General features: G+C 36.0%; 1 protein-coding gene across 4 annotated transcripts in view; it reads left to right on the top strand.

The window, feature by feature from the left end:
• Position 1: 1 nt before the first annotated feature.
• ARAP2 (ArfGAP with RhoGAP domain, ankyrin repeat and PH domain 2) overlaps positions 2-20,139 on the top strand; it is a 173,989-nt gene continuing 153,851 nt past the window's right edge. For all 4 annotated transcript variants that reach the window (XM_013062209.2, XM_045076340.1, XM_045076346.1 and 1 more), the window contains exons 1-5: positions 2-915; positions 9,605-9,642; positions 10,947-11,023; positions 11,761-11,852; positions 13,972-14,325. In XM_013062209.2, the coding sequence (XP_012917663.1) occupies positions 14-915; positions 9,605-9,642; positions 10,947-11,023; positions 11,761-11,852; positions 13,972-14,325 (1,463 nt within the window). In that variant the 5' untranslated portion in view covers positions 2-13. The remainder of the gene's footprint in view (positions 916-9,604; positions 9,643-10,946; positions 11,024-11,760; positions 11,853-13,971; positions 14,326-20,139) is intronic.

Here is a 20,139-nt window from a genome sequence, read left to right as displayed (position 1 = left end):
TGAAGCCACCATTATGTCCTCAGTCAGTGAAGTAAATGTTGATATCAGAGATTTCCTAATGAGCATTAATTTGGAGCAGTACCTCCCACGCTTCCGTGAGTTTGGTTTGAATACTGTGAAAGACTGTGCAGCAGTGAATGATGGTTTGCTACACAAAATTGGAATATCACCTACCGGACACCGGAAGAGGATACTGAAGCAGTTACAGATAATCTTGTCAAAAATGCAAGATATCCCAATATATGCAAATATCCACAAAACAAAGAAGGACGATGAGACTTCAGAGGATCGCCACAGTCCATCTTCTGGTCAAAATACCTCCACAGAACTTTCCGATACAGGTGACATGCAGGTGTCTGGCCTGACGCGCTGGGAGACTGTCACCAAAAATCTTGATCGAAATGACATTGCAAATAGCCAGTCTCTTAAATCAGACGATGATCTGTCTCATCTTAAACAGAACTTTCCTGTTCCAGAAGAAGAACCACACCAGAATTTGAGTTCTTTCCAACATACTCTACTTGGTAATGAGAATATTAAAGCGGAATCTTTGATTACAGAGAAAACTACGGATTTCGCAGTTGAAGAACAACAAACAAAAAGATTTGAAGTGATCTCGGAAAACGCGAGCAAGCTTCCTGATGTAGATCCTGAATGCCTTTCTTCCCTCGGCTGTTCAATATCGGAGGCACATTCTGGAAATGAAACTAATGGTTTAACAGAAAGATCACCACCATCCCCATTCTTTCAATTTAAGGGAGAAATGGTTGTTAATGATTTGTATGTTCCGTCATCTCCAATCCTAGCACCTATGAGAAGCCGTAGCAAGTTGGTTTCAAGACCATCTCGGTCTTTTCTGCTAAGACATCGGCCTGTGCCAGAGATTCCAGGGTCAACAAAAGGAATTTCAGGGAGGTAAGAATTTTTATGGTGAACTGTATGTATTCAATTTGGGGGAATTTAGTTACCTTTAATACAGATTTTTAGTGTTTGAAAATTTGACTCATATTAATTTACCTACTCAACTAACATTTTTTTTCCTTCTTTTTAAACTAGAACATGCCATTTCTTTTACATATTGTTTCTCAGAGTCTTTTTTCAACTTATAACTGCCTGGGACTCTTTAGTTTTCTCCCTGTAATTGGGGGAAATTCCCTTCAATTTTACCTGGCTGTTCCTTCCCATACTTTCCCCTCACACCTGGTATTATATTCTTCCACGAGTGCAGTTCTCATATTGAAATTGCTGATTCTGTCTCCTTACTGGATTCTTTGTTCTTTGGCGGGGACAGCCTTTCTAATGTGTATATTTCTACTGCCTGCCACAATGCGTTGGCATGAATTAATAATTCAAGACACATCTGAGGAGCTCCTGCTCGGGTGCTGGTCACTGCACTAGGTGCAAAGGAGAGAGGGAAGAATAAAGGCGCTTGAGGTGTAGTGTAGGAAACAGACATAAAAAACATGGTCACAGTGCAGTGTGAAAACCAGTTCACTCACACCAGAATTCTAAGGAGGGGCCCCCCAGCATGTTGGGTTCGTAGCCTTTGAGGTAACTGTCGGGCTTAAGAGCTGACTTAACAGCAGGGAGAGCTTTTATCCCTTTCTCAAAGTTACACCTAAAATAGTTGTGGTTTTCTCCAGGGTTGTGGTGGGATGTTTTTTTCACTAAAAGCTAACACTCGTCTCTCTGCTGGGAGTCCTGAGGTTGTTCAACTGTTAACTGCTGTGGTACTAAATGCGATTACGGATTTCCTGCGCGGGCATTTCTTCAAGATCCTCCGTCCCTGCGTGCATCCACTCTGTCCCTACTGTTGGTCCTTTTGCCCTTGGGCATCTGTGGTGATTATTGTGCAAGATCTCGGTTGTGTTTGCAGGGGGAAGTGTGGTGGCTTAGTATTTGCCTAAGAAAATGTGGCCATTTATAGGACTGTTCTTCTAAGAACTTTTCAGTAGAGGGGCATCTGAGTGGCTCAGTGGGTTAAGCCTCTGCCTTTGGCTCAGGTCATGATCTCAGGGTCCTGGGATTGAGCCCCGCATCGGGCTGTCTGCTCGGCGGGGAGCCTGCTTCCTGCCTCTCTGCCTACTTGTGATCTCTGTCCATCAAATAAATAAATAAAATCTTAAAAAAAAAAGAAAAAAAAAACTTCTCATTAAAACATAAAACTCTTTGAGGGCGGAGAACCTAGCTTGTTCGTCTTCGTCTTGACATCGTTAGTGCCAATAGCGATGTCTAGTCTTTCCTTGGAAATCAGTAGTGGTGGTGTCATTTATTAAACACTGTAGGTTTTAGTTTGGTTTAAAATTTCCCATGGATTATCTGAATCTCACAGTGGCCCTATGATACACGTCGTATTAATCACCCACTTTTTAATGAGGTGACTGAGGCTCAGTTCATTTTCTAGGATCACATGACTGGTAAACTGGGATTTCATTCCAATACATCAGACTCCAGAGCCCACACTCACTTTCTTAACCACTTACTTAGTAAATATTCTTAAAAATGTAGATTGCATGTAGGAGATTTGAAGTATTAGTTACACAAGTGGAAGATGACTAATTTTTGTACGACACTTCAGTTTTAAAATGTTTTGCTAATTTTAAACAAAAGAAGGCAACTGAAAAGGGTTTGCTATGAGTACACACATTGGAAGTGTTTCTTTGCCAGAACAGAATCCTTTTGGGTGTTGGTAGGATAACTTCAGATAAGAAACATTTGGCTTAAGTTTTAAACAAGTTGTGCTATTTTTCATACATTTTTGAGAATCTTTTGGTGTTTATTCAGTTGTAAGTGTAAGCTGTGCATCATATGAAAGGCTTGTTATTCACATTATTTGTGTGAGTCTTTGAAGATGAAACTTGAAATAATGTTAAAATTATTTGTAAATAACTTAGTGCCAGTTGCTTCGGAGCCCTGCCAAATTACCCCTTGTAACCTTTCTGCTCTGATTGTGGCAATAAATGGACCTGTGTATCTATGGTCCTCATATCATAACATGAGAAAGTAAACTAAATTATTTTCACACTGCACTGTGTTTTTCCTTGTGGTGCTGGCCTGAATTGCAAATAATAATTTTGCAAGATTTTAAAAATGTCATAATATGACTTTTAAACTGTGGATTCTATAACCTGAGATTGTTTGTAATCAAATAACATATAAATTATATTTTAGTACATTTCTCGAGGTACCAAATAAAAATATTTTTTGTGGACAATACTTGTAACCTAATTCCTTTACTAGGTAAACATTTTGTGTATCTGATAAAAGGTATAGATGTTGGATGTGTTACCCTGGTGTGAGGCTCGCCCTTTCTCTCTCTCTCTCCCTGAACACCAGTTCCTCCCCCTGCCTTTTCCCTCCTTTATCTGACACAATCGACTCCTGGCCACATGGATTATCTTTGTCCTTTCCTTGAGTTTTCCCTGAATTCCTGCCTGCTCCTAGTCTTGGAAAGGCTGGACTGTGTGGGGATATGGACGATGAACCTCGAAAGCTTTTTTTAATCTTAAGGAGCCAGCTCTTCTCTTCTCAGCTTCCCCTGGAGGTCTCCCATAGAGGCCTCCGAGCAGAAAGAGTTCTAGCATCTTGCCCTTTCCCGGGGAGCCTCTGAATGCTTTGAGGGAAGCGGAAAAAAGCAGAGATGCGGGGAGGAGGATGGTACGCAGGGCTGCACTGTGGTCAGAGCACATCCGTTACAATTTCAGACTGAGGCACTGTATTGACTAAGGGCCCTTGACAAGTGTGAAATATAAACCCCGTCTCTAGGCTTCTTTGAAATTTGTATTGATAACAGCAACCGTAGATATTTTTCTTTAGTTATACATAGACATGAGATGAACATTAAAAGTGTCCCATTACATGGTAAAGTACCCACTACATGGGTAATACTTTAATGTTGAAATATACATGAGCAGAAAGTATACAAAAAGGTAATAAGCAATTGTTGGGTTCTTTGAAGTGGAAAAATACGGGAATTCAACCTGTCTTTCTCATGTTCAAGAAAATTGCACATTTCACGTTATCGTGGAAAAATGCTTAGCAGTCCAAAATTTATTTTCTTTTAAAAATACCTTCTTATGAATTCTGTGAAAAAAATAGGCTGATTATTTCAGTATTTGCAAAGTTCTGACTTCATCTAAATAACAAATCAAAATTTACTTCATGGTTTGATTTATTCTTAGAGGATGATGATGTGTTTGCTCCATACTTTTTATAAGTAAAAAGACATTAGGTATATGCTTTTTAAATTTTTCACACACTGCTTTGTTTGCAAAAATATATAAAATTTTTAAGTTTTTGCTGAAACTCCAGTTAACAGATGGTGTAATATTAGTTTCAGTGTAGAATATAGTGATTCAGCACTTCCATACAACAGTGGTGCTCATCACAGTAACTGGCCTGCTCCTCAGTCCCCATCACCTGTTTAACCCATCTCTCCACTCATCTCCCTGTGGGTCACTAGCAGTTCGTTCTCTGTAGTTAAGAGTCGGTTTCTTGGTTGCCTCTCCTTCTCCTTTTATTCCCCTTCGATCCTTAGTTTTGTTTCTTAAATTCCACATGAGTGAAATCATATGGTATTTCTCTAACTTGTTTAGCTTATACTCTCTAGTTCTGTCCATATCCTTGCAAATGGCAAGATCTCATTCTTTTTTATGGTTGAGTAATATTCCATTGTACACATATGCACACCCCATCTTCTTTATCCATTTGTCAGTCACAGGACACTTGAGCTCTTTCTATAATTTGGCTTTTGTGGATAATGCTGCTATAAATATCAGGGTGCATGTGTTCCTTTGAATCAGTGTTTTTCTATCCTTTGGGTAGATGCTTAGTAGTACAGTTGCTGGGTTGTAGGGTAGTTCTTTTTTTTTTTTTTAAGATTTTATTTATTTATTTGACAGAGATCACAAGTAGGCAGAGAGACAGGCAGAAGACAGAGAGAGGGGGAAGCAGGCTCTCTGCTGAGGCTCGATTCCAGGATCCCGGGATCATGACCTGAGCCAAAGGCAGAGACTTTAACCCACTGAACCACCCAGGCGCCCCTGGGTAGTTCTATTTTTAACTTTATAAGGAACCTCTGTACTGTTTTCCAGAGTGGCTGTACCCATTTGCATCACCACCAACACTGCAAGAGGTTCCTCTTTCTCCACATCCTTGCCAACACTTATTTGTTCTTATGTTGCTGATTTTAGCCATTTTGACAGATGATGTTAGGTGATACCTCTTTGTAGTTTTGTTTTATATTTCCCTGATGAGTGATGTCAAATATCTTTTCATGTGTCTATTGGCCATCTGGATGTCGTCTTTCCACTATAACGTGAAATGTGCAGTTTCCTTGAAGATGAGAAAGACAGAAAAATGTCTATTCATGACCTCTGCCCATGAAAAACTATATTTTGAGCTACAACTTTTGCTAGTTGATTAAAATAAAAATTTGAGAATAATGATGTAGATTTTTGTGTTGCAATCCTTCTGTAATTATCATTATTCTTACCCTAAGGATGTTTTTGGAACTTCTTGGATTGAGACTTAATTGTCTGTACATTGTAAATTTCACATGCTTGGTCTGTGTTGTCGTTAATACACTTTCATGTTTTCTGAAATCAGATTTGTGTGTTTTATTTAGATATTATGTAACCTCAAGGCAGTTTTAAACTGATGCTTAATGATTGTGGTTTTCTTTTGAATTGAGTTCTGTAATGACCTGTAGTTAGTCTGTTGTAAGTCTGTTATGAATTGCAAGAATTGGATTTTTAAAAAAAAACATTTTATGAAATGATAGTCCATTTATGGTATGTAATTATTTTTTGGTATGGCTGCCTTCTCTAAGTAACAAGTATAGATCCTAAAGGGAGACATTAATATTAATTAACCTTTATAACGTGGCTTTTCCTTGGTAATTTTAGGGATTAAAACATATATAAAAAAATAACATCTGTAGGCATGCTGAAGATCCACTTTAATAATCAGAGGTTTTCTTTTGTTTGTTTGTTTGGTTTTTTTTTTTTGCCGCTTGGTGTTTTACTTAATATTATTTTTGAGATGTGTCCACAATGATGCACATATTTTATGCAATGACTGTTACATATTATTTTATTAAAAATAACACTCTACAGTTTATTCCCTTACTAGGTTGTTGACATGTTTTTTCTATCACAAGTGAAAAATGTGATTACTTTTAAGGACTTTAAGAAACAAATGTACACATAAAGTTTCCTGGGAGGAACGTCCATTTTTTTTCTCTAATAAAATAATGATTTGTTCATTCTTACTGAGTGTTTATATTGTGAAGGGTACTCTTTAAATGTTTTAAAAACATTTTCTCATGAGTACTCATAATATTCCTAGGAAGCAGGCCTGTTTTATTCCCCTTTAATAAATGAGGAAACCAGGCTCAGGACTCTTAGATAACTTAACCAAAGTCACGAAAGTGTAATTAACAAGAGAAGACGGTAGCTACTGCATTTCTGTATGGATTTTTAATTTTTATAAATCAACCATGCTTTATATTTCAAATTTAAAAGCAGTCTACAGTTTTTAGGGCAAATGGTGGGATATCAACAGGGCAGAAAGAGACAGAAATGAGGAAAGAGTGTGAGCTTTGCTTCTTGTTAGCTGTGGGAGGTGGGCTGGGAGAGCCTCCTTACTTTATTGGTGAGATTAAGCACCAGGTCCTATGTCAGAGGGCTGTTATGAGGATGAAAGATGAGATGCAGATATATAAATTCCTAACATAATGCTTTAGGCACAATAAGTATTAGAATATAAAATAGCTTGTGATAATTTATTCATAGATAAATGAGAATATACAGATAACTGATTTTCAAAACAGCTTTTTTTCTGTATTGAGCTAATCTTTCATCAACAGTAGATCAAATGAAGTTGGTTGATTTGGTAATTGTTTGCAGGTGGATATTTAGTATAAGAATTAAAATCACAAACATTCTTTATATTTCATATGGCTAGTAGTAAAGCCAGCAAAATATACTTTAAAACACCCCTAGTAGATAAAATTATTCTAATTCCTTTTTAGATGTGTTTTCTGTATATGTAAAATATGTTATCTTTTCATTAATTTTATTAAATATTACATGTAAATATAATTTTCTTTTTTGGTTTTTGTATTTAAGACACATTTGTATACTCAAAGGTTACAAAGGTTTTCTTGTGTGTATTTCCAGGCATTTTAGAGCTTTAGCAGTGACTTGTAGTTCTAAAAACTATTTCAAGTTAATTTTTGTATATTGTATGAAGTAATGGTTGGTATTCACATCTTTTTTTCCATTTTCCCATTTTTCCATTGAGATAACCATTTGTTCCTGCAACACTTGTTGAAAAGACAACAAGCCTTGATTTCTTGTTCAAAAACTGATAGACCATAGATGTGTGGGAGATATGTGGTATTTTTATTCTGTTCCATTAATTTATGTTCTTATTCTTTTACCAATAACACATTGGTTTGATTGCTATAGGTTTAGATTAAATATTGAAACTGTATACATCTCCCAGTTCTTTTAAATATTTATTTGGAGCATTCCAGGTTATTTATGTTGACTGTATGTATCAATATTGGGAGAATTGATATCTTAATAGTATTGAGTCTTCCAATCCATTAACATGGTATATCTATTCATTTTGGTCTTCAGTTTTTCAATGTTTTATGGTTTTCAGTGTGTAGATCAAAGCAGATCACGTTTTGACCTATTTACCCCTTAGTATTTCGTGTTATAGATGTTACTATAAAAATTGTATTTCAAACTATTTTTCCAGTTGCTCAATGCCAGTATTTAGAAATACTATTGAATTTGTTAATATTTTCCCCTTCCTGTGGGACCTTGCTAGACTTGTTAATTTGGGAATCTTTTTGGTAGGTCCCTTAAGATTTTCTACTTAATAGATACCTTCTGCTTGTAAGAGATTTTCCTTTCCAAAGTGCATGCCTTTTCTTTCTTTCACTTACATTGCACTGGTGGGGACCTCTGAAATAATGTGAATGTAAGTAGTGAGAGCAGACCTCTCTGTCTTTCTCTCAATCTTAAGAAAAACCATTCAGCCTTTAACATGAATTATGGTTTAGATTTTCCATAAATGCCATTTACTAGGTTGAGGGGTTTTCTTTTATTCCGAGTGTACTGAGAGTCTTTATTGTAAATGGTTGTTAAATCATGTCATGGGTTTCCTGGATCTATTGTTATGACAATGTGATTTTTCTCTTTAATTTTCTTCATTTGGTGAATTACATTGATTTTTCCCATGTTAAATCAGCTTTGCTTTCCTGGGCCAAATCTCATCTGGTTATAATATATTATTTGTATAGGTTGGTTGATTTGATTTGCTAATAATTTGTTAATAAGTTTTGCATCTGAATTCATGAGGCATATTTCTCTAACAGTTATCTGCAGTTTTGTCTTTGACTGGCTTTGAGGTACTGACCTTATGGAATGAATTGGGAAAATAGTCTCTCCTTCCCTGTTTTTTGAAAAAGTTCATATAGAATTGCTATTATTTCTTCTGAAATGTTTGGTGGAATTCACCAGTGAAATGTCTCAGCCTAGAGTTTTTTGTGGGTAGGAGACTAGTTACTAGATTCAGTTTCTCTAATAGATACGGGATATTAAGATTTTTGTATTCTTTATTATATTTGATAAATTATGTTGCAGAGAATTTTTCCATTTCATCTGAGTTGTTGAATTTATTGGCATAAAGTTTTTTTCCTAATAATCTATAGGTATTCTTTTAATGTTTGCAGCATTTGTAGTGATGTCCAGTTTTGTTCCTGATATTGGTAATTTCTGTCTTGCTTTTATGTTCCTTTCCTGAGGTTTATCAGTTTTATTGCTGTTTTTGAAAAACCAGCTTTAGTTACAATGATTTTAAAATTTTGTCTATATTTTATTTCATTGATTTCTATTCTTTTTTTTTTTTTTTCTTTTTATATCCTTGCTTGTAGTTTCTTGGGCAGATAGATGTTTAAGAGACATTAAGGACATTCTCTTGATCCTTGCATTTATATGGAAAAATAGAACTCTTGCATATAGTAGTGGGTATTTATTGCAGTTGTTTCCAGAGTGTTTTCTTTCTCTGTCATTATTATTATGTTGGGTTCTAATTAATTTACCTGAAATCTTTTTCTCCCAGGGTAGCAAATTTTTTGAGAAAAGTCTTACGTATTTTCATACTATACTCATATACTCAAAAAGCCAACAATTTTGACTCAATGTTGTAAAGCTAATGACCAAAAAACCCTACATAAATACTGAAATCTAGTTAGAAAATTAGTTTCTTCCAAGTGTATGGCTAGCAGTTTTGAAATTCCTATGTGCATCCTAGCATTGGGCAACCATATTCATTTACTTTTGGGAATTATAAATGTGGGAGGTAAATGCTTATAAAATCCAGTGAAGTCTCATTAAGGCTACTTAGAAAAACATTTATGGAATTTAGCCATTCTGTTTAATTAAAATCAAATTTGTTTTTCAATAGTAGTATTTTTTTTCTATCCAGAAGAATGTATGTCTCTATAATTAATCTTTTACTCAGGATAGTAATTTACCTATTTTTGCTTATCTGTTTTAATTTATCTATTTTCCCCCTTTGCTTTAAGCTATTTTCGTGAGAGAAGAAATGTTGCTACCTCAACTGGTAAGTCTGTGACACAGGAAAGTGAATCTCCACATTTAAAGTCTTTGTAAATTAGCACTCATTTTACAGTCCCAACTGTGTCAAAATTGTGATTAAAAAAAAAAAAAATAAGCAGCTCCCTTGTGGAGTAGGGAATAATGGGAATAATTGTCTGTTAGGGTTCATAATACATTGGATGCTTTTAAAGGTGAGTGAATAAAAGACAGTAATTTGTACTCAGATTCCTGAAAACCTGTACATACTAATGTAAAAAGATTTTTTTGCACCAGGCTTCATTTATCATCAGCCACACTCTAAGGCACTTAACTAAATTAAGTGGTTTCTTTCCATAGATTTATGGAAAGTAATTTTTCCATGGTAACTGGAAAGGGCTGAATTACTTTGGTAAATTGATTATTGACAGGGCTTTTCTTTCTTTTTGAAAATTCTGCTTGTAGAAGTTCAGGAACATTCTTCATAATAATAAGATGGCAAACACTTGGTTACTGACCCTTTAAAAAAATTTGCCATAGGGCGCCTGGGTGGCTCAGTGGGTTAAGCCGCTGCCTTCGGCTCAGGTCATGATCTCAGGGTCCTGGGATCGAGTCCCACATCGGGCTCTCTGCTCAGCAGGGGCCTGCTTCCCTCTCTCTCTCTCTGCCTGCCTCTCCATCTACTTGTGATTTCTCTCTGTCAAATAAATAAATAAAATCTTTAAAAAAAAAAAAATTTGCCATAACAAAATGCAAGTGTTGAGAATTCTTTCCTGCAGATCTGTGTAATTCAAGGACAGTGGAAATTCCCTTGAAATAACTTATTTACAGATGTGTTAGTGACTGTGATGTTAGATCATATTAAGTGGATTCTGGTATTTTGAGTGATATAATAACTGTTATATTAGTGAACTTTTAATAATTAAGTTGTTGAAAATTATACATCTAATACTTATTTTCTGCCATTAGTACTATTCTCTTATTTAGGAATTAACATTATAAATGGCATTTTGACTATTTGCATCATATGTGGGAAATGTGCTTAGTTATATTAATGTGGATCTTAGAGGTTAGCAAGGACATATATGACACATCACACTTTAGGAAACAATGATGTGTCTTTGTGGTGAAGTGAGAGGTATACGCAGTGAATTCTATATCAAGAACACCATAGGAGGAATTGATTGGAGGGTGAAAATCATAAGCATAATTTTGGACTCTCAGAATAAAGCTTAAGTTGTGATATTGTTATAAAATAATTAAACACTTGCTTTAAAAAAAAATCGCATTATTCACATCTTTTCATTCTCATCCTATCATTCCCCCCAAAAGATTCAAATGAGGAAAATTCATCTTCCATTTTTCCTTATGGAGAGACCTTTCTCATCCAGAGACTAGAAAATTTCAAGGTTAGTCCCATACATTTACATTTTTTTTCCATATTTAAGTCTTTGCTTTTCTGTCTATATTTGCCTCTTCATTTATTCCTTTAAGGTGTTTGAAAAATGAATTATATTGAAGAAAGACAGTAAAATTCTGTCAAAAAATTCTGTTCAGTAAAATCCTGGTAAATGTGTATCTTTAAATATATTTTGCAAAAACATGTTCCGTTTCAGGAAGACAGGAGGGTAGGTTTTCAGAATTTTCTAACTTTCAGGTTTTTCCAAAAGATAAGTTACTTTAAAGACAAATCCCCAGAGAAAGCAAAAGCAAACAAACAAAAATCCACTCAATTTTGCATTGCCTTATACCCAAATGTCTACTTCTATTTATACATCTTATTCAGTTTATCACTTAACCTTTCCTTTTGTGCTCTTGTTGTATTTTATTTCTTGGTCCCAATAAAAGAAGTTGGAAGACAAAAAGTGGCAAAGTAAAAGTGAATAAATTTTGTTCTTGGGTGGCATCTTCTGTTTTTCTTGGTTGAAATGATGAATTAAAAAATAATATTGAAAAAGACATCAAAAGACTTCTTTTAATTAGTCTCCCTAATTAAGTTGTTTTTACTGAAAATTGATCTAAGCAGTTAGACATTTTTATAAAAAAAAAACTAAACTCAGATATTGTGAATATTTGTAGACTTGCTATCTAATAAAAGTATATATAAAAATCCTAAAAATATATATATATATATGTATTTTAATAGAAGAGGTCTATAAAGAATGAATTTTGGACCCATGAAGAAACACTCAAAGGGGAAACAACTACTGAAAGAAACTCTTTTGTCATCAAATCAAGGTATGAGGTCATGATTGATACTGATTAATCCTTTTGAATAAAATGTTATGAGTGTTGACTTCTTGCTCATACTGTATTTCTAAGAAAATGGTTTACATTGGTATGTTCAAATCTTTCTAGATGTTTTAGTAATGGCACTTATTTTAATAATTGAATTTAGAATCTCTAAACCGGGTATATAGTGACATTTGGCAGCAGTTTATATTTGTTTTCCTAATTTAAACCCCTCTTTCTGTCCCAAAGTGGCATATACGTTGTGGTGCTCTCCAACTGCACATTAAAGATGACAAGTTCTGTTACTATGAAGGAGAAAGGGGTGGTGCAAAACCCATAAAAATGTGGTGCAGCATTTTTATAAATGTAATATATCCTTCTTATTGGATGTATAGCATTGACAAATGGCTTGACAATAATCCAGTTATTTGGATCACGCATGAAATTAAACAGTGAGGCACCAACTTAAATCTTAGTGTTCTCAGCTTTATTAAGACTTCGTGTACTACCTCATTACCTAATGTTCATTTTATTTTTGATTTTTATTCTTCCCTTTCCAAGGCTGACATCCTTGTGGGTTTTTTGTTTTTAAGAAGAGAAGGGGTGGTGGAGAGAGAAGGAGTAGTGGGGAGAGAGACTCTTAAGCAGGCTCTACCCCCAGTGCAGAGCCTGATATGGGGGGTTCAGTGTCATGACCCTGAGATCATGACCTGAGCTGAAATCAGGAGTTGATGCTTAACCAGCTGAGCCACCCAGGGGTCCCAGTTGTAGGTTTTCTTAAGTCAAAACTAAATAATTGAAGACCTTCAGTTAGCATTTGATATGAATGTATTATAATGCAAAATGTGCAAAGGGCCAGATGAAATCATTCTTTTAAGGAAGCAGTAGTTTTTAGAACACTATATCCAGAATGGTGTAATTTGAGCCCTATGCATATCTATTCCATCGATTAGCAAAAATGTCTTTGTAATGAATTTTTTTTAAAAAGATTTTATTTATTTATTTGACAGAGATCACAAGTAGGCAGAGAGGCAGGCAGAGAGAGAGAGGAGGAAATAGGCTCCCTGCTGAGCAGAGAGCCCGATATGGGGCTCGATCCCAGGACCCTGGGATCTTGACCGGAGCCAAAGGCAGAGGCTTTAACCTACTGAGCCACCCGTGCGCCCTTGTAATGAGTTTTATTCCACATAAATGACTGAGTGAATCTATTTTGTTATTCCTTAAGTCTTTAGCAATATGCTTAGTTATTAGGAATGTCTTCTGGTGAATATTATAGGTTATACAGCTTTTACCTTCTGATTGTCTACTCGTTCTCATTTTCTGGTTAAAAGTGTGGTGCAGTTTTTCCTCATTAGTGTTGCAAAATAATACAGAAGCTTTCACCAGCTGAATGTACTCACTATTTTCTGACATTATGATGGAACATAGGATTCTTGGAATTGAATGGCAGAGAGCCAACAAAGGGCAACCAGTTTGGAAGTAAGATCTGCAAATAGATGAGGTGGTGGTTCAGGACATTGCCTGGGGACTAGACCTTGGGCCGGCTCGGTAACACTGTTGGTGAAGATAAGAAATTGTGATGCAGGGAGTGTGGTCAGTCTCCACCCTTACTACCAGTCTGCACCCAGCCCCCTAGAACAAACAGATCAGATTACTGACCCTTAAGAAAAACGGTACTACTTCTAGCAGTGTTCAAATATGTCAGTGTAATAAGAGGTTTCTATTTAATTTTTCCAAAAGAATTTAAGAAAATTATCAGGTGGATTAATTGAACGCCTAAGACTTTTCTGACCTTAAATTTCTGTAATTTCAGGGTGCCTGTGTGGCTTATTCAGTTAAGCATCAGTCTCTTGGTTTTGGCTCAGGTGGTGATCTCAGTGTCCTGGGATTAAGCCCCACCTGGAGCCCCTCGCTCAGTGGAGTCTGATTCTCCCTTTCTTCCTTCCCCACCCCCTGCTCACATGTGTGCATGCGTGCACTTGGCCACGTGTGTGCTCTCTCTTTTTCTCTTAAAATAAGTCTTAAAAAAAATTCTGTGATTTGTTGTTTATAAATTTGCAAAGTAACCAGTGGCTTAAATGACATATGGCACTTCAAATTATTAAGACCATTTGTTTCCCTTTAGCATATATGATAACAGGAAGGAGAATATAAGTGAAGACAAAGTGGAAGATATTTGGATACCTCGAGAGGACAAAAATAACCTTCCAGTAGACTCTGCTTCAGAATCAGAATATTCAACAGTAGAAGAATGCTTTCAGAGTTTAAGAAGAAAAAACTCAAAGGCATCTAAATCTAGGACTCAGAAAGCATTGACTATGGACCCCGTCAATAGGCACAGTTATCCATTAAGCTCAACAAGTGGAAATGCTGAGTCCTCGATCGTTTCCTCAAATGCAATATCTCCCTATGCCTGTTTTTATGGATCCTCTGCAAGGAAGGTTAAATCAGGATGGCTAGACAAACTGTCTCCTCAAGGGTATGTTGTTATTAATTTTAACCCCCTAAGTAGCATAAGTTCAAGTTTATCCATTTCTAGACTTGCTGGGTTGCTGCTACTCCTCACCCCTACCCTTCCCCCATGCATACAGACACAGTTTTTAGGGCCTTTCAGTGTACTTTTGCAAATGCTGTTCTTCAGACCTGAGGAGGAATGAGTGTGATACTTGTATGGAATGCTGGGATAAGGTTCCGAATAGCACATTGAAACTGAAGTTTGCAGTTTCACATCTACATCCTTAATGTTAGTTTCTAACTTTACAGTGACATGCACTGCGTCCCAATTTGTAGCAAAGAAAAACAACAGAGATTGAGTTGGTATTACGAGGCCCACGCTGTTTGGCTTTTGCTTATATTATAACAGTGTTCTGTTTGGGAATACAAGTCTTAATTGTAGTTAGGGAAAGTACATCATTGTTAGACTTCAGGCTTCTCGGTTATTGATATATTGTTTTGATTTTTGTATGTTGCACAGAAGGTCAGAGTCCTTGAATATTATACTTTTAAAACAGATTTATCATTTCAGATGTTTACAAAGAAACTTCTGTCCCTTAAGGTCTTACAGTACTGAAAATACTTGGGGGAGGGATTATGTTTAATTAGAATTGTTTTCTGGCATCCTGATTTTTGCATGTCCTTTTGAAATATTTACTTGAAATATTCCTCATGAATTATTAAGTTATTTTGGGATTAAATATCTTTTTGTTTCAGTAGTTAATGTAGTGAGACCCTGCGATGTGCTGGTTTTCTTTATTTCCCCCAAAAGGTACATCATTTCTAGAAAGACTTTATTGGACCTAAAATAAATTTTATTAGCAGGAAATCACCAGAAGAAACATTAGTTGACTAGTGGGGAACAGATTTTACATTTCTGAAGAAAGTGGAAAAAAAAATCCCAGCTTTTTAAGTATATTTTATGGTTATAAATTATATGGTAAAAACTTTATACTGTTGCTTTCTTTTAGCAAATTAGGTGCTGAATAAACTGAAACAGAATACTTCTTAGTACAAGTTATCTTACCTCCTTTCTGGTTACATTAGGGCTACAATGTAGTCAACTAGGCCTACTTTTCATCAGTCATCAGTATTACTGATGGTACACACAGTATTACTAAGGTACACACAGGTGACATGAAACAGCGAGTTTGAATATTCTCGAATCTTTCATTTCTGTATAGTTTAAGTGTTTAGGGATATCCTAGTACTCTCTCTGTTTATACCAGAAGATTTAGCAGACTCTGGGTATAGAGCCCCCAGCAGCTGTGGTTTCCTGCATGATCTCTGATGGTACCTCACTCTCTGCAGGGTTGATCTGTTTATGCTCCAGGCACACTGAAAAAGCTTCAACATCATTTGCTACCTCTGGGACATTTATAACATTTTTCCTCTCTGTTTATCAGAACTCAGACTTGCTATCCTTCCTATTCTGAATCTGCCTAAGGTTAGATGCTGTAAGTTGTCTAGATTTATGTTTTAACATTTTAGGGGAAATGATTGAGTTTTCTGCCTTAACAGTTTTTCTCCTGGATACCAGCATGAGCAAATATCACAAAATTAAAGGAACTTGTTATATCACCAAGAGGTTAAACTCTTCTACATGATTTTATTGCTATGGCTTGAAAAGAAGTATGTGTTACTGGCCAAGAAGCATGTATTATTTATTATAAGTAGAATTGGAATTTTTCTTTTTCCTAATTAGACTCTGTAGTCTATTGTTAAGGGTGTTAAGATGCTCATTAATTAGACAAAGTGATGCTTGCCCCCTCCTTAAGCAGAGGTTACTGGGCTTTATTGAACTCATGGTCATATGTCTGTTTGATGTGGGGGACACTCTGTAGATGGCATTCTGAGCTCCAGAGAGAAGGTATTAGCAAACTTTTTCTGTAAAGGATCAGATAAAATACATTTTAATCTGGGTACAGCCTCTGTAGGATATCTGTGGGAAATCAGCAACTGAGCAGTTGTGGCTTGAAAGTAGCCACAGAGAATATATAAACCAATGAATGAGGCTGTGTTTCAATAAGACTTTATTTATAAACACATGATGTGCCAGATTTGGCCTATGGGCCATAGAGGCATAAAACAGATTAGAGAATTAACTAGAACCTTATACCAGCTTCTTTTTTCTCTCCTGGGCCCCACGTAGAAAATTATAACTGGATAGATCACAAAATAGGGAAACTGCTTTCTATTATTCTAATAAAGATAGAAGTTCTGAGAAGCAGGAGCCCTTTTTGGGGACCTGTGCCCTTGTCATTCTTTGTCCTGCAATGCTCTTCCCCACAGAGCAACGTGGCTTCTACCCTTCCTCCCTCAAGTTCTTGCTGTTATGTCTCCTTTGCATGAGGTCCTGAACACTAAAGTTAAAATTATCACTACCTCTTTCCTTCTATGACCCTATCATTCCCTTAATTATTTTTCTCTGTGGGGCTCACATGCTGGATGGTTTACGTACACTCCATGGGGATAGGTCGTCTGTGTTGGTTTTTGTTTATTGTGATATCCTCAGCAGCTAGAATATAGACTGGCACATGGCAGAAGCTGTTAGTATTTGTTGTTGAATGAAATCAATGAGAAAACAAGCGTTAGATCTGTTTTTTCTTTAAAATTTTTTAAAAATAGTTTTTTATGCATAGGGATTTTATAATAACTGAACTGCAAATAGTATGTTGGTTGAAGTTCTGGAGGTGCATGGACAGCACTGGTATACAGTAACAGTGCAGTGGGCTCTCAGCATTCTTTTTAGGATTCTCTTTCCCTCCTAAAGACACATGTTTTTTCAAAACACAGTTGGAGAACAAAGAGCCATACTCACTTATCCTTCTCCAAATAGTGTTTAAAACTGTCCTCAATCGGGCGGGACATTAAACAAAATAATCAAATTTATAATCTGGGTTTATTTCACATGACTGTCTATTTGCTTTTGCAGTGCAAATGCCTCTCCTGAACCAGTGCATAGTATGTGAAAACATGTCTAATATTGAGTAAGAGTAATTGTAACATCATGCAATTAAAGAAACATGAGGACATTTATAGTTGGGCTTAAAGTTATGAACATTCACTTAGCTATTTGTGTGATCTAATTATAACATAGCCTGATACTATCAAATTCAAAAATTGTATGGAGGAAACCCAATAAAATGTAGACCTTGGGTCTGTTACTAGCGTTTCAAACAGGTCAAACAGATGGAAAACTTAATAAATGGTACCTGTTTAACAGAAAAACAAAACAGAACAAAAAAGCAAAACAGAACTCACTGGGTTTTGAGGATAAAAAAGCAAGTCTTTTTCCGTCCCTTTTCCTGACTGTAACTGATAAGTTGAAAGTCCTCACCCACTGTGAGTGGATGCAAATATGAAAGACTGGATAGAATTTATTCCAGCATTTCCTGAGTATGTAACTCAGAGGAAGCATTGTGCAGGTTGCTCCCTTCTAGGAGGTGCACATGGTGAAATACCCAAACATATCTGCAACACAGGAACCTTTTTGACATTTTTAACTTTCTGTTTTCTAAAGTTAATGTGTGTGTTCAGTATAATGCACCATGAATTTTGTAAACATTGCAGTGTATCTCAAGGAATTCATATTTTACTTGAGAATAGGTTTTGTGACCTTATTTCTTATTCAGTGAAATTCCTCTTTAACAAATTATTAACTTTTTCCCCAAGGAGAGGCATTGTGTGGTAATCTGAGCCTAGAACAGCAGAAGCTGAGCATGTGAGGCTAACTCAGCAATTTGGATATAGAATGTGCTTAAGAATTTGTGGAGTAATACAAATATATGCCAAGATATGTGTGTTCCTTGTCTTTTTTGTGTCTTCCATTTCGGGCAGAAAAAAGGAAGCCAAAAAAAAAAAACAAAAACAAAAAAAACCCCAAAACCAACCAAAATACTGAGTCTAGTAATTGGTGCAGAAAAGTCCTCAAGAGTATAGAATTGTGAAGTTACAAAGGGGCTGAGAAAACATTTCTTCAAAGATCTTCTAGACAGGGAAGTTAGCAATTCAGTTGGCGTTTGGAAATGGATAAGATTTTAACTAGCATTTTTAGAAGAAATACTTTTCTCGCTAGAGGGAGTGAAAGGGAACTGACATAGGTGATTCCTAGAGATACTGAAGTCTGTGAGATGGATAGTAGGGGTTGGTTGGGTTATTTTCTTGGAGATACAAGATTGAGTTCTAGAACGAAGAGGGAGAAACTGCCAGTGGATTGTATGTTCAGGCTGAACAGAGAACTAAGGAAAATGAAGCCAGTGGTCAAATACCAAAAAAGATCAAATCCCAGATAGAAGTTAGGAGTCCGATCACCCAGAAGCCAGTAGTCCATGAGCTGGTGGGAGATCAGAGCTTAGACTGTTGGTGCCCCTGTCAGTGACTGATTTTCTGGCTCATGCCCAAGGCTTCTTTCTTGAAGCAGTTCCTCACCCTGGTACACAAGTGTGTGAGCTCCTCCAGTCCTGGGAATGTTGACCTCTGGTTGGCCTTTATGTGAAATGCAAATGTAGTGGAAAGTTGACGAGTCTCTATCTGACCAGGATGTTATGTACCAATCACCACGTTGAACTTCAAGGTGAAGCTTAAATCTTTGATAAAAAGTATCTTGCTGTGCCAAGCAAATAAAAAACTTAAATATTTTATTTGTAGTTTGAGGAAATAGTTTCTGAGTTTTAGTGTTTATCAAATAACATGACTAATTTCTTTCACTCTGTTTAGTGGCCAAGAAATGAATGTGAACGTGTTGGAATCAAACTCAAATTAGAGTCGTAAGCCATCTGTTGGTCATTGGCTGTGTATCCTAGAACCTTCATTTACATGAAAGTATAGGGTCAAGATTTCCTTAGTGGGATCCATTGGAAAATTAGATAACATTGGGCCTGATACTTAATTGGGGCTTAGTAAACTGCAGTTACCTTTCTTTTCAGAAGAGCATCACTTTATTTCAGGTGACCTTTGGTAATGCGAAGTTCTAGTCAGTTCTTACCTTGGAAAATATAAAGTAAAGGAAGCATGAATTCACATTAAACTTTTTAAATTAAGGTTTTGGTGATTGAAAAAGCATATGGTTTAAAGTGTCAGAAAGTTGTACATGGTTTGTTAAAACAAAACAAAGCACAACACATAGCGGCTTTCCTTCCCTTCCACTTCATCACAAAAGACAGCTGGTTTCAATTCTTTTAGTAGTTTCTTTGGTTTTTACTTCGTATATCTTAATAATATTTAAAATTTTTTTTTTTCCTTTTTTCTTAGGTAGGCTCCATGCCAGGTGTGGGGCTTGAACTCATAACCCAGAGATTGAGTCACATGCTCTATAGACTGGGCCAACCAGGCACCCCAACTTAATAATATTTTCATGCTATTATTTTCCCTCACTTTCCAGTTTTAGGAGTTATCTACTGGAGTACTACCAAGGAATATAATGTTTATCCATTTTTATCATGGCCCCCACTCCTCTTTCTGGCATAAAGACATCTCCTATGTATCATCCTTTTCATATAGTTATAGTATAGTTTATATATAAGTATAGTATAGTTTCATATAGTTATAGAAGCTAGATTCTATCTGTATTTAATTTTATAGCCTCATGACTGGCCATGCTGCTCGTATGTGAGCTCTGTGACATAGGATTAATTTTTCTTTCATCTGTGCTCTTCAGTTTTCCATGAGATTTATAATTTTTGAATTTTTAAAATTTGTTTTTTTATGTACTTCTCACTCGTGGATCCCAAAATTCTTGCTAAACTAAGGACTCTAACACCGTGAAGTAACCAAAATACTTAACAATTTCATCATCAGC

Source organism: Mustela putorius, unplaced genomic scaffold (assembly GCF_011764305.1).
Source record: "Mustela putorius furo isolate JIRA1106 unplaced genomic scaffold, ASM1176430v1.1 tig00000083_pilon_pilon_pilon, whole genome shotgun sequence".
NCBI classification, from domain to species: Eukaryota; Metazoa; Chordata; class Mammalia; order Carnivora; family Mustelidae; genus Mustela; species Mustela putorius.
This window is presented reverse-complemented; position numbering and strand designations above follow the sequence as displayed.